This window comes from Peromyscus leucopus, chromosome 1 (assembly GCF_004664715.2).
Source record: "Peromyscus leucopus breed LL Stock chromosome 1, UCI_PerLeu_2.1, whole genome shotgun sequence".
Lineage (NCBI taxonomy): Eukaryota > Metazoa > Chordata > Mammalia > Rodentia > Cricetidae > Peromyscus > Peromyscus leucopus.
In genome coordinates this window covers 47,467,124-47,485,450 of record NC_051063.1, presented here as the reverse complement: position 1 = coordinate 47,485,450, position 18,327 = coordinate 47,467,124, and the positions used below count along the sequence as shown (strand labels likewise).

At 39.2% G+C, this 18,327-nt stretch overlaps 1 protein-coding gene across 1 annotated transcript in view; it reads right to left on the bottom strand.

The window, feature by feature from the left end:
* Window positions 1-18,327, bottom strand: part of Cc2d2b (coiled-coil and C2 domain containing 2B) — a 106,445-nt gene that overhangs the window by 22,762 nt on the left and 65,356 nt on the right. Inside the window, 4 exon segments of the mRNA XM_028889402.2 lie at window positions 2,191-2,287; window positions 6,096-6,205; window positions 6,894-6,990; window positions 8,616-8,786. Coding sequence (XP_028745235.2) covers window positions 2,191-2,287; window positions 6,096-6,205; window positions 6,894-6,990; window positions 8,616-8,786 — 475 coding nt within the window.

Genomic DNA, 18,327 nt, shown 5'->3' with positions numbered 1-18,327 from the left:
CAAAGCTAACAGAGAAAAAAAAAAAAAAAAAAATAAAAATAAAAATAAAAACAGATACAAACAATAAAATCAGAAGAAAAAATAGAAGCTCTTGGATAAAGTCAGGAATGATAAGTGGCTAACAGTATAATATTAAAGATGAGAAGACTACTGATAATCATATACTAATGATGTGAACTCTTACAAAAGAATCCTTTCTCCCCATCCTTCAATCCTTCTCCTCTCCCCTGTACTCTCTCCACACCCCACCCCACCCCAATTTCCTTTCCTAAGTATTTAAACCATCATCTGAACACTGGATTCATTGAAGTTCTCTCTGTGGCCATCCTGTTTATGTTACAGTTTTAGTTAAACCCAAGCTTCCAAATGCAGTTCACGACAGCTCTGCCATCTCTAGGGTTGAAAATCTGGAATGTGTCTGTGAGACGTATAACAAAAGGGAGAGCCATGGGGAGTAGGAAAGATTTGATAATAGGAAGAAAAAACATAGGAGAAAAGAGACGAGGCATTTGTGAACAGAATAGTGATCAATAATAAACCCAAACTGTCTTTCAAATAGATGCTTGTCGCTCATTCTAATCTTTCATGGGAAAATGGAATGTTTCCTCTACAGTTACCTACAATGCAGTCCATGAGGAAAGGCCAATATGGACACAGTTTCCTCTTCTAACTAGAGTGCCAACATTGTCCCAAGCACATCTTAACACACGACACATGTAGACTGAACCCATAACAAAGCAAAGCACTTACAAGAGTTCAATGCCAATCAACTCATTCCCATTTGTTAAACCAGTCCCTGAGATGGAATCAGAAAAGTACTCAGTGTAAATCCTTGGATGTAAGCCATCAACAAATGGCCATTTAAGACCTTACCCTCAGCCTTTATTAAGAAATCATTTAAAGTTGGTTTTGTTTTTTTGTTTTTGTTTTTTTTATTCGAGACAGGGTTTCTCTGTGTAGCTTTGTGCCTTTCCTGGATCTCGCTCTGTAGACCAGGCTGGCCTCGAAGATCCACCTGCCTCTGCCTCCCGAGTGCTGGGATTAAAGGCGTGCGCCACCACCACTCGGCTAAAGTTTTAATACGAATGTTTGTTCACTCTTGGAAAGCTGGCTTAAAGACATTGTTGCTAAGATTGTTTTCTGGTGATCCAATCCTGAGCTCTACACCGCAAGGTCTCATCCATCCTCTCTGACCTAGAGCTTCCTTCCCCCAGACAAAATCATCTGTCCTTTCAACAAACTGTGGTAACAGGGCCAGTTCTTCAGGGTGTTGTCCTCAGCAGAGTGCTTCTGTGTATCCTTTCCTTCCTGATAAAGCCCTCTGCATACCTGAGTGCCTCAAGAATGAACTCTGAGGTGAGGAAGGCTCTTGAGTGATCCTGATTCCTTTCTACCATCTCCCATCTACCGAATACTGACTCTCAGGCAGTGAGCAAGGTGGACCTTACCCCTAGTAACTGTTGCAATGATTTTTAAAGCCATTTATATGAAAGCACTTAACTTGCCTACCCAGAGACAGCAGCTAGGGTGGTCACACATCTTTATATTTTTCTTGCCAAGCTAACAGGAAGGAAACTAACACTTCCTACAGAGCTTGTTGTGGTGCTAGGCTTTGGGTTAAGACTTTTCACTAATGTACAGGGAAGGCAGTCATTAATTTAAAAAATTATAGCAAACATAACAAAATTCTGGTCCTAAAACAACTTGGTATCTTGTGTGGAGTGGTTTTCTTTGATCAGAAAATAAAAAATATCTGAGGTTTTCTGCCAGTCTTTCTGTATTTACTACTAAAAAGCTCATATTTGAGTGTGTAATGTTGAGTCATAAGCATCTGTTCTTTCAAGTCCTGGCCTGGTCACCATCCTTCGCCTTATAGGTTGCTATGATTTGTTATATTTAGAGTGGTTTGTCATTGTCTAACTTTATTGCACACTGACTCAAACCCTTTTAAGAAAATATTACATATATCACATTAAAAGCAAATTACACGTGCTGGCATATACTCATAATAGCACTGCTACAAGTTCAAGACCAGCCAGGGACACACAGTGACTTCAGGCCAGCCTAGGCTGCACAATGAGCCCCTGTCTCAGAAACAGACAACAAAATAAGTTCACAAACATGTTCCAAGATCTCATTCAGTTTGACCTCATAATTATTTCAACATTAACCCGACATTTTCTATATTACCTCATGTTTTTCAATTACCACTTCATCAAAAACATTGATATGAATATTATCTTTTATTTTTGATAAACTAGAGAAGCTGTAATCATGTCCTGGTGATCTGAAAACAAGAGAAGCACATTTGAATGTTTAAGGCTTTTTTTTTCAAAATCCACTTATTTTGTAAGCATGTAATTGATAAAGTATAATAAATTGACTATGATCTTTTCCTTTGTAAAGTTTAAACTTGGAAAAAGCTATATGCCTTCAAGTCTGGCTTCTACTATTCATTAGAACTAAAGTAAGTATCATAATCTACCTTACATTTCTCTTAAGATGAAAATAAAAATAGACAACAGAATGGGTCCAGCTGGAGATCATGTTAAGGGAAATGAGCCAAGCAGAGAAAGATAATGCTTTGCACTGTGAATCCTAAAGAGAAGACTCATTGAAATGACCAAAACTCCAGACAGTCCATCTTTGGAGTTAACAATTCCCAGATCAGCTAGTGATCACCACATTACACCAGAGTGTGTACCACCCTTCTTTAGTCTAGTTCTGTGCAACAACTAATACAAAACATGGGCATTGCTGTGGGATTTTAACTTGTAGAAAGGTAGTATGCCTTACTGAAGAAATTCAGGAATTAGTTCCAGGAGGTCCAGGTCAACTAAGATGTCTGGCAGCAGATGAAAAGGAAATGTTGATGATGGCTCTGCCCAGCATGTAGCCTTCCTGTTCCTGGTCTCACTCTACTCCTTTCCCCACCTTTAAGAGCCCTTTGTACCTCTGTCCCCAAGATAGAGCTTTGAGGATGACAGCTCCCCATCCCAGGATGCCCACAACCCTGAGCTTCCAACTATTGGTTTCTGAGTGGCAAGCAGTCCAGCCCTTGCCTGGTAATATTTTTACTTTTTAACCATACACTTGCCACTGCTACTGACATTGTTAAAGCTTTCTTTAAAAAAAAAAATGAAGGAAGTACTACTTCAACGAATCTCCAATAATACCCATACTTTTCTGATAATAGGTGCAGCAGTGACCACTGAAAAACATTGGCTGAGTTCCTTGACAATTTTAAATTGAATACTCCTTATATTTCCAAGAAATAAAATAAGCTAATTCTTCTACTTTGTTCCTCTAAGGTTTTGTTTCATGGTAAGAATGCCTAGGCCAAGGCAGGGGAGGCTATGTATCTTTACAGCACTCTACTAGCACAATTAAGGACAAGACTATCTTCAAAACACTTTTCAGTTTGTCCATTTGGTACACCTTAAATTACCAAGTCCTTTGTGCTACCTTACGTTACATAGTATATTCAAATTCACCTCAAATTTTGCTGCGATTCCTTCTCCAAAGTAGAGCTCACTAATTATTCTTTATGTGCTGGCACTGTATGTTACACTTGCATGTAGGTTTTTTTTCCTTTTCAAATACTAGGAATTGAACCCAGAGCCTTATGTAGACTGCAAATACTGAAGCACTCTACAGTCCTGCATATAGTTTTTAATCACTAGAATGTCACAGGGAACAAGTAGTTGGGACAGAATTTTCTATTACAGAAATATTACAAAATATTACAAAAAGTAATAGTTGGATCCTTAGCTGACTGTCTGGTTCCCACTGCATTTTTGGCTTATCTCACCATCAGAACCAGCATCTATGGTCTCCCCTTTAGTTTACTGACAAATGTATCTTTCTTACTGATCCTTTTATGTTCTCCTAATCAAATTACTTTAATGTAGTGTATCTGTCTAGGCATACTGGCACATGGCTATAATCCAAGCACTCGGAATGCTCAGGCAGAAGGAACAGGAGTTCAAGGCCAGCTTCATCTAAATAGTGAAATCTAGGCCATTCTGGGCTACATGTCAAGAAACTGTCTTAACAAACAAACAAACAAATTAATAATCCAAGTATTTTCAAGCACACATGATCATCTACCTTCCTTTAAAACTTTTCCAGCAAATACAATTTCTTTTCATTGTTTCCCACTCATCCTGCTCCTTCTCCCTCCTTCTCCCCCTTTCTCTCACACATCCTGGTCTTGTCTGGTAGCTTTCACTTTGAGAGAGGAATCTTGGGTAAGAAAGCCCACATAGCATGCACAATGTTACCATAGAGAGCATGTAGATGGTTACATCAGTTCTTCTGCGTTTCCTTAGCATTTGTTGGAAGAGGCTATATGTTAACATGGGAACCAGATAAAACATATAAATAATATCAAATCATATAAATAATCACATAAAATGATTGTCATATAGACTATGAAATTATATAAAAGATTCATAGAAAATGATCTTACATTTAGGAATAGAAATTCAATTTTCTAAAAATTGAATAAAATATTATTATTTGAAATAAAATCATGTTATTTGAAAAATGTTTTGGTGTTTAGCAGCTATGGACACTTGATCATGAAGTAAACAGTAAACATGTGCCCAGCAGTAAAACACAGAGATATCAGAGAAAGTAGACATGGAGTTTGACCTATTTTTATTGGGTCCTGTGTGGGCTGCTTCTAAAAACACTTAGTTATGAGATTATTTGAGCCCAAATTCATTTTTTCTTCTTTGAAGCAAGCAGAAACATGGGGACATATTTCTTCTGGGAGTTGAAATCTGATTTATTAAATTTCATTAAAATGCCTTTTACATGCATGAGTCTTTTGAGTAATGTGGTTTTACTCATTCTTGACAAAATGTAAGTAGTCTAAAACATTAATATAAATCACTACAAGTTTTAAAGGAAGGAAATCCACTACTGATTAAGCACGTACATGTGGTACAATCTTGATAGATGCCAGATTACTGGGCCCTGCCCTAAACCTACAAACTTAGAAACTGAGAAGGTGGGCCCAGACATCTATGTTTAAGAAGCTATCTAGGGGACTATAATGCACAAAAATTGAGAGTCACTAACTCAAAACCGTATGCTTCAGAAGACAAGTTCAGGAATGTACAGAACAGTGCTGTTTGCAAAGGCAAAAAAAAATAAGTGGTGGTGGTGGGGGGTAAAGACAAGAAAGGGTTAAGTAATCATAGTGTTTTCACTCAGCAGAAGATTATATAGAAGTTCAAATAAAGGGATGAAACTGTCAGTCTATTATGCAATTGTAGAACACCTGAGACAAGGTAACTTGTAAAGAACAGACTGTTCTCTCACAGTTATGGAAGCTGGGAATATAGAACCTATGCAGTATCTGGTGTGGGTCTTGATGTCTCTTCACGTAGCTCAAGAGAGAAACCCACTTCTACAAGCCCAGCCTGCTCCACCTTTCTATAACAGGATCAATTCACTGATAAGGGCTGGTGAGTACTAGGACAATGAGATACCCTGTGTTCTATAGTGATATCCTTGAAACTGAAACATTTCTATCCCAGAGAGAGGCTGCTTAAGACTCATGAAGTAAACAACTCACAAATTTCAGGAAGTCCCTGAAACATATTAGATTTACAAGTCCCATTTCTGAAGTTATATAAGCAGTAATGACTGCTGAGAAGAGCATACCCTGACCCATCAAGCTACCTTCAGGTTCGGCAGAGCTCTCTAGGACTGCTGTTTTCTTGATTTGGCATCCAGGCTGGGGGGTGTTTCCTAGTGATGCAGCTGCCTTTGAGTCATCCATGCTTCTGTAAATAAGCCCTCATCTGTACTCATGTTGGTAGCTACAGTACACTCATTGGTTTGCCAAGGTGGATTTTTGTAGAATTATTTCTTTGGTCCCTATCTGTCATTGGTTCCCTATCTGGGATGATCAGACATTTGTTTGTGCCTCCCTAAAAAAAGCCTCACACAACACCCCCTCCCAAGAATAAGGTGGATGGTACCTACCTCTACATATACACTCACTCAAGCATACATGAACATGCTTCCACACCACAGAATTACTCTGACTAGGAACTGCAGGAAAATGGATTCCAACTTACATAAAATCTACTTTGATTTCTTCATTCCAACATGGATGAAATCCACTCGCAGTATTGGTTTGATAAATGGTGTGTTGAAAAGAAACTTCTATGAAAGGGTGCACAGTATCCTGAAATGCAGAGTAAACGCTGACTGGATTTTTGTAATATCTTACATGATGGAGAAAAGCAAAAAGTTAAGAGATTATTTGGTAACTAGTTTCCTTGTTTAGTCATTAATTCAATGAACATCTATTGGTCTTATGTTAGGCACTCTTCAAAGATCCAAAGGCAAATAGAATTTTTCCTTAAAGATTTGAAGTTTGCCAGGGAAAAATAAACAGACAAGTAAGTACCATGAAATGTAAGCAATCCAGCAAGAGAACCAGCTTGCAGCTGTGGGGTTCAGGAAAGGGCATGGGTGTGTTTCTGGGGTGAGGACCAGATGAACATCACAAAGAAAATCCTGCTTGAGCTCAGGCTTTGAAACACTGCTATGCTTATCTGGCTGAGCCCACGGAGATGGGTGGAGGCCATTCTCAGCCAAGGGAACAACTACTGGAAGCCAAGACAACATGGCTGGCAGAAAAAGAGCTAGACTATCAAAGATTCTGTGTGTGAGTCAGGAGCTTATACCTTGTTCTGCAGGGCCTGAGAGCAGAGAACGAGATAATATGAATACCATTAATAAATAATACCTTTATTTAGTTAATGCAAAATAACTGAAATCTGAGTAATGTAGATATGAAGAGACTAGTTGAGACCCAGGTGCAACTGAGAGCAATCAGCCAATACTGAACTTTATAAGATGTTAAGTACCTCATTTAAGAAGTCATTCGAGGCTACGCACTTGATAGCTTCTTGATGTCTGCGGTAAGACATGGATGACCTCGAGTAAGTAGGCGTATCCAAAGTTCTTCAGGAAAAACAACATCGAGACACGGTTTTAACATTAGTGTTGGTAAAGCAGAGGCAGGCTGATCTCTGTGAGTTGGAGGTCAGCCTGGTCTACAGGGAGTTCCAGGTTAGCCAGGGCTACACAGAGAAACCCTGTCTCAAAAAAACAAAACAAAACAAAAAATATTAGTGTTGGTAGGCATGAGGATTACTCTGGATCTTAGAGAGGGGTGTGTGTGTGTGTGTGTGTGTGTGTGTGTGTGTGTGTGTGTTTTCTTTTCTTTTTGGTCTTATCACATTGGCGATCATCACTGCTCTGGTGGAGTAGATCCTAACCACTTAAGTACAAGCTTGATCTAGTCTGTGGTAACATGATCTCTGATTTTCAGCACCAAGGGAACAGTGAGCTAAGTGATATTTGGGGAATATAGTCTTCCTACTCTCTTTTGGTGTTAGAATATTTTCTTCTACAGGATGATGGCTCTAGAAAATGACAGAAATTTTATGTCCTTTCTTCACAAATAGACACTAAGATGTGCACTGGTTGTGAAAATAATTAGCTGTGTCAAGGAATAAGGTTGTAGTTTGTAAAACAAAGTAAAAGCCTCCAAGGTTTTAAATATAAATTAACAGCCAGTAAGAAAAATGTCTGTTTTTCACAGATAGAATTCATGAGTTATACTAAACTGGAAAAAAAAAAAAAGCAGAGAACATATATGGTAAACATGGAAGAGGAAATACCTGCCATTACTAGGACATTTGGGTAGTAATATATTTATCAATCATCCCTGACCCTAAATATCCAGGATACATGTAATGAAATTGGTACTCAATATTCACAAGGCCAACATTTGGCCAGCCTTTGGTAGGTAATGTCTATTTTGGTGCCCAAAAATATAAATAAAATGTACTTGGTGCATATAGGAAAGAGAGGTGAAATCCCACTTTGGTAGAGTTACCTACAGACTCTAAGCAGAATAGGCTGTGGCTGTACTGACTCTGACCACACGAACCTTTCCACGTTTGAAACAAAATGCGTGTCCCGTCTGCTTTTCCCATCTTTCTGATTCCGACACTGAGGGCACACTGCTGTGACAGTGAATGGAATGGCTGGCAGCAGAAACTTCTAAAACCCACAGTAGGGGACAGGGACGAGAAGAACTCCCTGTTGACACAGAAGATGCTCAGGTGGCAAGTGCCTCCAAGGCATGCACCGAGGCTACTCTCGGAGTCTCACACCCCTGAAATGTATTTGTTTGGTTTGGGCCAGGGCTTTGAGCATGTTATGCAAACACTCTACCTCTGAGCTATGACAGAAACTTTTACTACGTGACATCAAGAATAGGTTTGACTATCTAAATGAGGGGTTGAAAGCTTATTCATTTTATGCATGTGATTTGTATGTATGGGTGTGTGTGTGTGTGTGTGTGTGTGTGTGTGTGTGTGTGTGTGTGTGTGTGGTAGACATTACACCCACAGCATTGCATGTACCAGGCAGGTGCTCCATCACTGTGCTACACATCTCCAGGCATTATGCCCTGAAACATTAATGAAATACAAAGTTTCACAGATGAAGTAATGAGGATGTTTAGCATATGAAGAGAGATCTTTGGCAGCTGCAGACATTGGAGCCTGTCACTTTACCTATGAGATATTTTTTTTCTGGTAGGAATGTTGTAGGCCCTCAGGATCCTGACCAGAATCTTGATATCTCCATCTGAGACAGTCTGTGCTGTGACCTTTCTTCTTTCTTTCCGCTGAGGCTTTAACTTCCTTCGTGGTTCAATGAACTTACAAATCGCATCTGTCAACTGGCTAAAGAGTAAAAAGAGATCAGCTCCATATGCACAGAATAACACCATTTTAAATACACTAGTGTTTACAATAATTGCTAATAAGTCCACTATTCTGAACCACATTGTGTCCATTATGGAAGGGGACAGAGCTCTTTTCAACCCAAAGTAGAAATCATTTCCTGAGCTTAGAAAGGAAGTGGTGCTAGGTCCCGAGGCTGGGTGCGCATATAATTGCTCCATTTCTTTGGTTATACACGCCAAAGTTTTATAGCAGCAAGATGAAGCTATAAAACATCTTTCACCATGATTATTATTACTTTTAAAAGCAAGCACTTTCTCAAAAATGACTGAATACCCCATATTCTCCATTGCTCTCAATCAGTTATTTGCCCATGCTAACAACCTAAATCCACAGATTACAGGTTGATAGTCACAGCAGTTTCTGTTCAAGGTCTGAAAATACAAGACAGTGGATTTCAGTATCGCACAGCAGTCAGACCATTACTGGTGATGCTGAGAATTTGCATGTACCCTCTGGAGGGGATCAGACCCACTCCGACTCTTCCCTTGGCCTTCACAGTGGGTGCTGAAGAATGTGGATAACCCAGCAAAGGCTCTACCACTTGCCCCTGTGCAGCTCAGGGCCCTGGCACCACTGAGGTGTTGAGATATTTGATTGCACTGTGAAACCCTGAGAATGTGTTAATAAAATCAACCTTGGACCAAAGGGTGGAACCAGCAACTAGTTGACAGGAATTAGCCTTCCAGAGTACAGAAGAGCCAGGAAGATGGATAAAGAGACACACAGGAGGGAGTAGGTAGGAACTTGGAGTTTCTTGGTCTTTTTTGGTTTGGGACAGCTGGAGAGATCCTCTGTTGCTGGTTCTCCAGCCAAAAAGGAGGATGGTCTGGTTGCTTCTCAGCCTTTCTGAGCTAGCAGGTTTTAAAAATGGATTATGGATGTTTGTCTTTGTTTAGAATGTTGGTTACAAATTGTTATGGATAATGGTCAGAAAAAAAGCTAAACAAAGGAGATTAGATTCAGGGTTTTTGTTTTGAAAAGAAGAAAAGGGGAAATGCTGTGGAATAATGCTCTTGTACGCTGTAAAGATTTGTCATTCCTGTTGGTTTAATAAAATGCTGATTGGCCAGTAGCCAGGCAGGAAGTGCAGGCGGGGTGACCAGACTAGGAGAATTCTGGAAAGAGGAAAGGAGAGACAGGGTCGCCAGCCAGATGCATAAGAAGTGAGATGAGAATGCTGGACTGAGAAAAGGTACCAAGCCACATGGTACATAGACAAGAATTATGGGTTAATTTTAAGAGCTAGTTAGTTATAAGCCTGAGTGATAGGCCATAGCAGCTTCTTTATTAACCAATGGTAGCAACACATATTCACAGTGTACAGAAAGACGTCCACCCCACAGCCGCTTCCACCACAACACCTGACTCCCGAGTCCTTATTGGTCAACAGAATGATAGAGACTCGGTGGAAATATCACAATGCAGGGAGGTAGGACTCTGTATATGCCACAACGGATGACGTGAAAATGAAAAAATTAAACGAAGGGATAACTGACTTAGCTGGGATTGACATAATGTCAATTATAATTACTATCAGTTTGGTAATTCATGTTTTATCCTTTAAAAAGTGATTTGATAACTGTGCCAATATGAAAAATTGACTGATAAGATACAAGCCTTAGAAAGACCTACTAATGAAAATAAGAAAAAATATTCAGACACAGGCAGAGGAATTTAAATGAGGACCTACCATACCACTGCATAATGAAACTGAAGAGGAGCAACCCAAGGTTAGTAGAAATCCAACCTCAGTTTATCCAGTTACTATACAAGAATGACCAGGAGACAATAGATAACCCCAAGGTTGTGCAGAAGTTAAATGGAATCCTATAGAAATGTTGGATTTGAGGAGATTTAAGGAAGCAGTCATCATAGGGTATACATTCACCCTATGTGAAGCAGATGTTAAATTCATGAGCAACTCACAACAGAATTATCCCCCAAGACTGGAAAGATTTAGCTACAGCAGTATTGGAAGCTGGTCCTCAGTTACAATAGTGAAAATGGTGGAAAGAGGAAGCTAGGGCCATAGAGCAATGAAATAGGGTTAGAAGTATGGATATTCCCAAGATCAGTTTCTTGGTGAAGGCCAGTATGCTGATTTGCAAAAACAGTTTGGATTTGATAATCATGCCTTAGCCCTATGCCATTTAGCAGCTTTGAATGCTTAGGACAAGGCTGAAGAATCAAGAAAGAGGACTGAGTCATTTACTAAAATTATACAAGGCTGAAAAGAAACATTTACTGATTTTTTTTTTTAACAAAGATTGACTTGAGCTAGAAATAGAATAGTATCAGATCCAGAAGTTAGAAAAATATTAATTGAATCTTTGGCTTTTAAAAATGCTAATTCTTAATGCACAAGGGTGATGAGGCCTCTAAAGGTAAGATTAGCACCAATAGATGAAATACAGCTGATGGACTGGAGAGATGGCTCAGTGGTTAAGAGCACAGACTGTTCTTCCAAAGGTCCTGAGTTCAATTCCCAGCAACCACATGGTGGCTCACAACCACCTGTAATGATATCTGGTGCCCTCTTCTGGCCTGCAGGGACACATGCAGACAGAACATAAATAAATATTTTAAAAAAGAAAAAAAGAAATACAGCTGATGTTGGATTTCATACTTATGATGTTACTTTGATAGGAGACATGACTTCCCAGCTGGATCAAGAACAGAGAGGGAGAACAAGGAATAGGAGACCATGGTAAATGAAGACCACATGAGAATAGGAAGAAGCAAAATGCTAGAGAGGCCCACAGAAATCCACAAAGATACCCCCACAATAGACTGCTGGCAATGGTTGAGAGACAGCCCTAACTGACCTACTCTGGTGATGGGATGGCCAAACACCCTAATTGCTGTGCTAGAAACCTCATCCAATGACTGAGGGATCTGGATGCAGAGATCCACGGCTAGGCCCCAGGTGGAGCTCTGGGAGTCCAATTAGCGAGAAAGAGGAGGGTTTATATGAGTGGGAATTGTTGAGACCAAGGTTGGATAAAGCACAGGGACAAATAGCCAAACGAATGGAAACACATGAACTATGAACCAATGGATGAGGGGCCCCCAACTGGATCAGGTTCTCTGAATGGGTGAGACAGTTGACTGGCTTGATCTGTTTGGGAGGCCCCCAGGCAGAGGGACCGGGTCCTGTGCTCATTGCATGAGTTGGCTGTTTGAAACCTGGGGCTTATGCAGGGTCACTTGGCTCAGCCTGGGAGGAGGGGACTGGACCTGCCTGGACTGAGTCTACCAGGTTGATCTCAGTCCTCGGGGAGGCTTTGCCCTGGAGGAGGTGGGAATGGGGGGTAGGCTGGGGGAAGGGGAAGGGGGCGGGAAGGGGGAGAACAAGGTAATTCGTGACTGATATGTAGAACTGAATTGTATTGTAAAATTAAATTAAATTTAAAAAAATTTTCAAGAAAAATCAAAATGTCAGATGTTTTAATTGTAAACATGGTTATCTGAAAAAAAATTGTAGGCAGGCATTCATAGAAACAAAGTTTTGTGGGTTTTTGTTTTTGTTTTTGTTTTTTTTTTTTTTTTTTTTTTTTTTAGAGATAATCCAAATAGAAAGCCCTAGCCTTCTGGAGTGTGCAGAAGGTGTGGCAAAGGCCGGCATTAGACTAACGAATGATGATCAACAAGGGGCAAGAAGGTAACCCTTTGCCATTGGGAAATGCACTGAGGTGCCTCTTGTTGGCCCCAATATCAAATTTGGTTTAATTGTTCCCTGTCAGCATTGGAGAAACTCATCCACAGAGCAATTAGAAGACTTAATTCTTGTTGTTTCAAAACCATACTGCTCTGGATTACAGACAACTACATTAGATAAAACAAAAATTCAGGGGAGACCATAAAAGAAGTATTTTGTCAAACTTCTATAAATTATCAAAGACTGAGCTAAAAATACAAATAGACGCATTGTAATTGAAGGTTTGGTAAACACAAGTGCTGAGGTAACAGTAATTCCACCAAAATCTTGGCATCCTGATTGGCCTCTTCAGGAAGTAAATACTCAGCATCTAGGGATTGGAACTTCATCTCAGGTAAAATAAAGTACAAAGTGGGTGGAGTGTATAGGTCCAGAAAGACAAATAGGAAAATTAAAGCCATATGTGGCTAACATAGCAATGAATTTATGGGGATTTGATTTGTCACAGCAATGGAAAACACAGATTAACATTCTTCCAATCTCAGAAACAAACTATAAAATAAAGAATGATTCTGAGAGAAATATTAAAAGTTATTATCAAGAATAGTAACTGACAATTCAGGTTGTACATAAGCAGGGCACAACAGCTGTTGGTCTCTCAAAGATACCAACAGCTCTACCTTTAAAGGTTAACTGACAAACCTGTCTGGGTGGAACAATGGCTTTTGACATCAGAAATATTACAGGCACTAGAACATCTGGTCCAGGAGCAGCTAAATGGTCTAAATATTGAAGATTCTACCAGTCCTTTGAATTCTCCTATATTCGTCATTAAAAAGAATCTGGAAAATGAAGAATAATGGTAACAGATCTGAGAGCTATAAATAAGGCAATCTAGCCAATGGGCTCTTTACAGTTTGGAATTCCATTGCCTTCTTTATTACCTAAGGGATGGTCTATTATAGTGATTGATTTAAAAGACTGCTTTTTCTTTTTTAACTATACCTTTACAAGAACAGGATAGAGAAAAATTTGCCTTCATGGAGCCCACTTATAATAATGGTCAGTCTGTTAGAAGATACCAATGGAGGGTCTTGGCACTTTGTGTCAATGTCTTATACAACAGCTGTTAGAAATAATTCATAAAGTTTCCTCAAACTGTAATTAATCATTATATGGATGATATCTGAGACACGGATACCTTAGGAAAAATGTGTGATGAAGTAAAGAGAAGTTTGCCTTATTGGGGATTACAAATTGCTCCTGAAAAAATACAGAGATGATTCTATTAATTACCTAGGGTATAACATAGAAAACTCAGTGACAGAAAGTACAAATCAGTAGAGATCAATTACAAACTCTATGATTTTCAAAAATTGCTGGGAGATATTAACTGGCTATGGCCCACAATTAGATTAACAACTCAAGAACTAAGTCATTGATTTCAAAACTTACAATATGATAAGGACTTAAATAGTCCAAGAAAATTATCAACTGAGAGAGAATTGGCTCTAGTAGAAAAGAAATTACAGGATGCACGTGTGGATCACTTGGATCCAGAGCTTGATTGTAATCTGGTGATTTTACCTTCTACACATTCTCCCACAGGAATTCTTATGCAGAGAGAAGATAATATCTTATAATGTATATTCTTGCCACACAGAGTAAAAAATTAAAGACCTATATAGAAAAGATTTCTGAATTGATTCTGAAAGGAAAATTGAGACTTCATCAATTAGCAGGAACAGACCCAGCTGAAATTGTGGTACCTTTTAATAATGCTGAAATTTCCTCATTATGGGCATAAAATGAACATTGGCAAAGAACTTGTAGTAATTTTTTGGGAGACATTAATAACAAATATCCCCAAAAGTAAGAGACTTCAGTTTATAAAAAGAACTAATTGGATTCTCCCTCATATAATAAAGGGGGCACCAATTTCTGGAACCCCTACATTCTATATTGATGCAAATAAATTAGGAAAGGTGGGTTATAAGTCAGGAAAAATAAGTAAAATGGTTCAAAGCCCTTATGACTCAGTTCAGAAACCAGAATTATGTACTATTCTCATTGTATTACTATATTTTTCAGAACCTTTTAATATAGTTACTGACTCTCAATATGCAGAGAGTTGTTTTATGTATGGAAACCACTGAACTTATTCCAGATGATTCAGAAATAATTTTGTTATTTATTCAGTTACAACAAATAATCAGAAATAGGTCCGGCCCCAGCTCTCATCCTGCCCCTGACTTCCCTTCTGGACCAGAGGTGAGTATCCGGGCCCATCCCGGACCCCATCCCTGGGCTCCAGCCACTCCTGGGAACACCTGCCCAACTTGGCCCCAGGTTCGGGCCACCGGTCAGGTCCCCTTATTGGAGAAATTATTTTGGCCACTCCACGTAGTTAAAAGGATATTTATTTAATGGCGTAACTCACAAATTAAGTAATGGGTAGGTTGCAGGGTCTGGGGAAGGTGTAACGCAGTCCAGCGGTGTTCTCCGGAGCTCTGCACAGTCAACCTCCACCATTTAGCGTCCCAGCACCGAGAGAGTGCACAGAGAGAGCGCTGGCCCATCCAGCTCTCGGGTCCCCAGGCGCCTCCCCTCGCCCCGCCTCGTAGGCGTGACAGTTGCCAGAGTCTCAATGGGGGTTGGAACTTCCAGATCCAAGCTGGAATGGCTACCCACTACATCTCCCCTTTTGTCTAAATAAGAAGGTTCTAAACTAATACAAGACTATATACAAAGGAATGGTTATCAAATATTGTCCAGAAATAATGAGGGATAATGACCTAGATAAGATGTAACTACAACCAATGCAAACAATATCAAGCAAGAAACACATGCTAAAATCCAGAGGAGTATAGAGCATAGGTAAATGGCATGTTATAAAGATCATTCAAAGGTGTCCTGTCCTAAAGAACCTGAATCTAATACTTGATATGCTCTATCTAAGATATTATATATACTAAATTGTAACTATAACTGCTAGTCTTCAATCCCATCAAAGACCTGAGAAGGAACATAATGGTACCTGAGAAATGGTAGATGGATGCAAGCAACTTTCGGGAATCTTGCAAGAGTAGACCAAGACAGCTGCAGCCTGGACAGTCACCTAATGTTTCTCAGCATTGTTGGTGCATTCAAATTGGCTACAGGCCTAGAGTATCTGACAGACCATTTCAGAAGCAGGATTTCTGAAAGACCATCTTACCCTGTCTTGGCAGAGTACAGTGGTCGCTTTCCTTGTGTTCCACTTGTCCAGAAAGGACAGCATTGCATTTGTGCCAAAAAGACAAACTTTCAAATGGAAATGTCTTAGAAGCCCAACATTCTCTCGGGATCAATTGGTGCAGCCAGGAGCAATTGTGTCTCACGTCAACAGAATTCTAAGTTATTTAAATGCCATATTCTCTAGGTCTATGAAATGTTTGAAGATTACCTGCCCATCTGACCTATGTATCTGTAAATCTGGATAACCTAACTAACGTAACTATAGAGATGACAGGCATAGGGGACTATAAATCCATAAATCTTATCTACCAAAATAACCTAAGGACTAAGGCTTCACATAAATAAGGTAAACAGTCTATAAGCAAATGTATGGTGAAGAACGATGACTTCAAAATTGTGACAATACACAAGATATTTATAACAGAGGTAGGAATATATAGTGCGATATGCAATATGACAATAATCTTAAATATATATCAATATACCGAATATCCTAAACAGAAGTAGAACATATATAAAGTATGACAGATATAAATTTACATTTGTATCAATATAAAAATGTTTCAGCCGGGCGGTGGTGGCGCACGCCTTTAATCCCAGCACTCGGGAGGCAGAGCCAGGTGGATCTCTGTGAGTTCGAGGCCAGCCTGGGCTACCAAGTGAGTTCCAGGAAAGGCGCAAAGCTACGCAGAGAAAACCCTGTCTCGAAAAAGAAAAAAAAAAAAAAAAAAAAAAAAATAAAAAAATAAATAAAAATGTTTCAAATAAGAATAGAAATATATGTACATTATAACAAATATAGTTCTGTATTTGTATCAATATACAAATATACAAATTATCTTAAACAGGAGTATATAAATAGTTTACATTTGTATCAACATATAAGAATCTATAACAGTACAAATTACAATGGAAATTGTCTAAGGTTGCTACAATAACCCTGATTCCCAAACCAAACAAGAATACAACAAAGAAAGAGAACTACAGACCGATCTCCCTCATGAACATTGATGCAAAAATACTCAATAAAATACTGGCAAACAGACTCCAAGAACACATCAGAACAATTATCCACCATGATCAAGTAGGCTTCATCCCAGGGATGCAAGGGTGGTTCAACATATGAAAGTCCGTCAATGTAATACACCATATAAACAAACTCAAAGAAAAAAACCACATGATCATCTCACTAGATGCAGAAAAGGCATTTGACAAAATCCAACACCCCTTCATGATAAAAGTCTTGGAGCAATCAGGAATACAGGGAACATACCTAAACATAATAAAGGCAATTTAAAGCCGGGTGGTGGTGGCGCACACCTTTAATCCCAGCACTTGGGAGGCAGAACCAGGTGGATCTCTATGAGTTCGAGGCCAGCCTGGGCTACCAAGTGAGTCCCAGGAAAGGCACAAAGCTACACAGAGAAACCCTGTCTCGAAAAATCAAAAATAAATAAATAAATAAATAAATAAAGGCAATTTACAGCAAGCCAACAGCCAACATCAAATTAAGTGGAGAGAAACTCAAAGAAGTTCCACTAAAATCAGGAACGAGGCAAGGCTGTCCACTCTCCCCATACTTATTCAATATAGTACTTGAAGTTCTAGCCAGAGTAATAAGACAACATAAGGAGATTAAGGGGATACAAACTGGAAAGGAAGAAATCAAGCTTTCCCTATTTGTAGATGACATGATAGTATACTTGAGTGACCCCAAAGATTCCACCCAGGAACTGATAAAGCTTATAAACACCTTCAGCAACATAGCAGGATACAAGATCGACTAAAAAAAAAAAAAAATCAGTAGCCCTCCTATATACAATGGACAAAGAAGCTGAGAAGGAAATCAGAGATACATCACCCTTTACAATAGCCACAAATGACATAAAATACCTTGGGGTAACACTAACCAAGCAAGTGAAGGACCGTATGACAAGAACTTTAAGTCCTGAAAAAAGAAATTGAAGAAGATGTCAGAAAATGGAAAGATCTCCCATGCTCATGGATAGGCAGGACCAACATAGTAAAAATGGCAATTTTACCAAAAGCAATCTACAGATTCAATGCAATCCTCATCAAAATACCAACACAATTCTTCACAGACCTGGAAAGAATAATACTCAACTTCATATGGAAAAACAAAAAACCCAGGATAGCCAAAAGAATCCTGTACAATAAAACAACCTCTGGAGGCATCACAATCCCTGACTTCAAGCTCTACTCTAGAGCTACAGTAATAAAAACAGCTTGGTATTGGCATAAAAACCGACATGTGGACCAATGGAATCGAATTGAAGACCCTGACATTAACCCACACACCTATGAACATATAATTTTTGACAAAGAAGCCAAAAGTGTACAATGGAAAAAAGAATGCATCTTTAACAAATGGTGCTGGCATAACTGGATATCAACATGTAAAAGGCTGCAAACAGATCCATATCTGTCACCGTGCACAAAACTTAAGTCCAAGTGGATCAAGGACCTCAACATAAATCCAGCTACTCTGAACCTGCTAGAAGAGAAAGTAGGAAGTAGTCTTGAACGCACTGGCATAGGAGATCACTTCCTAAATATAACACC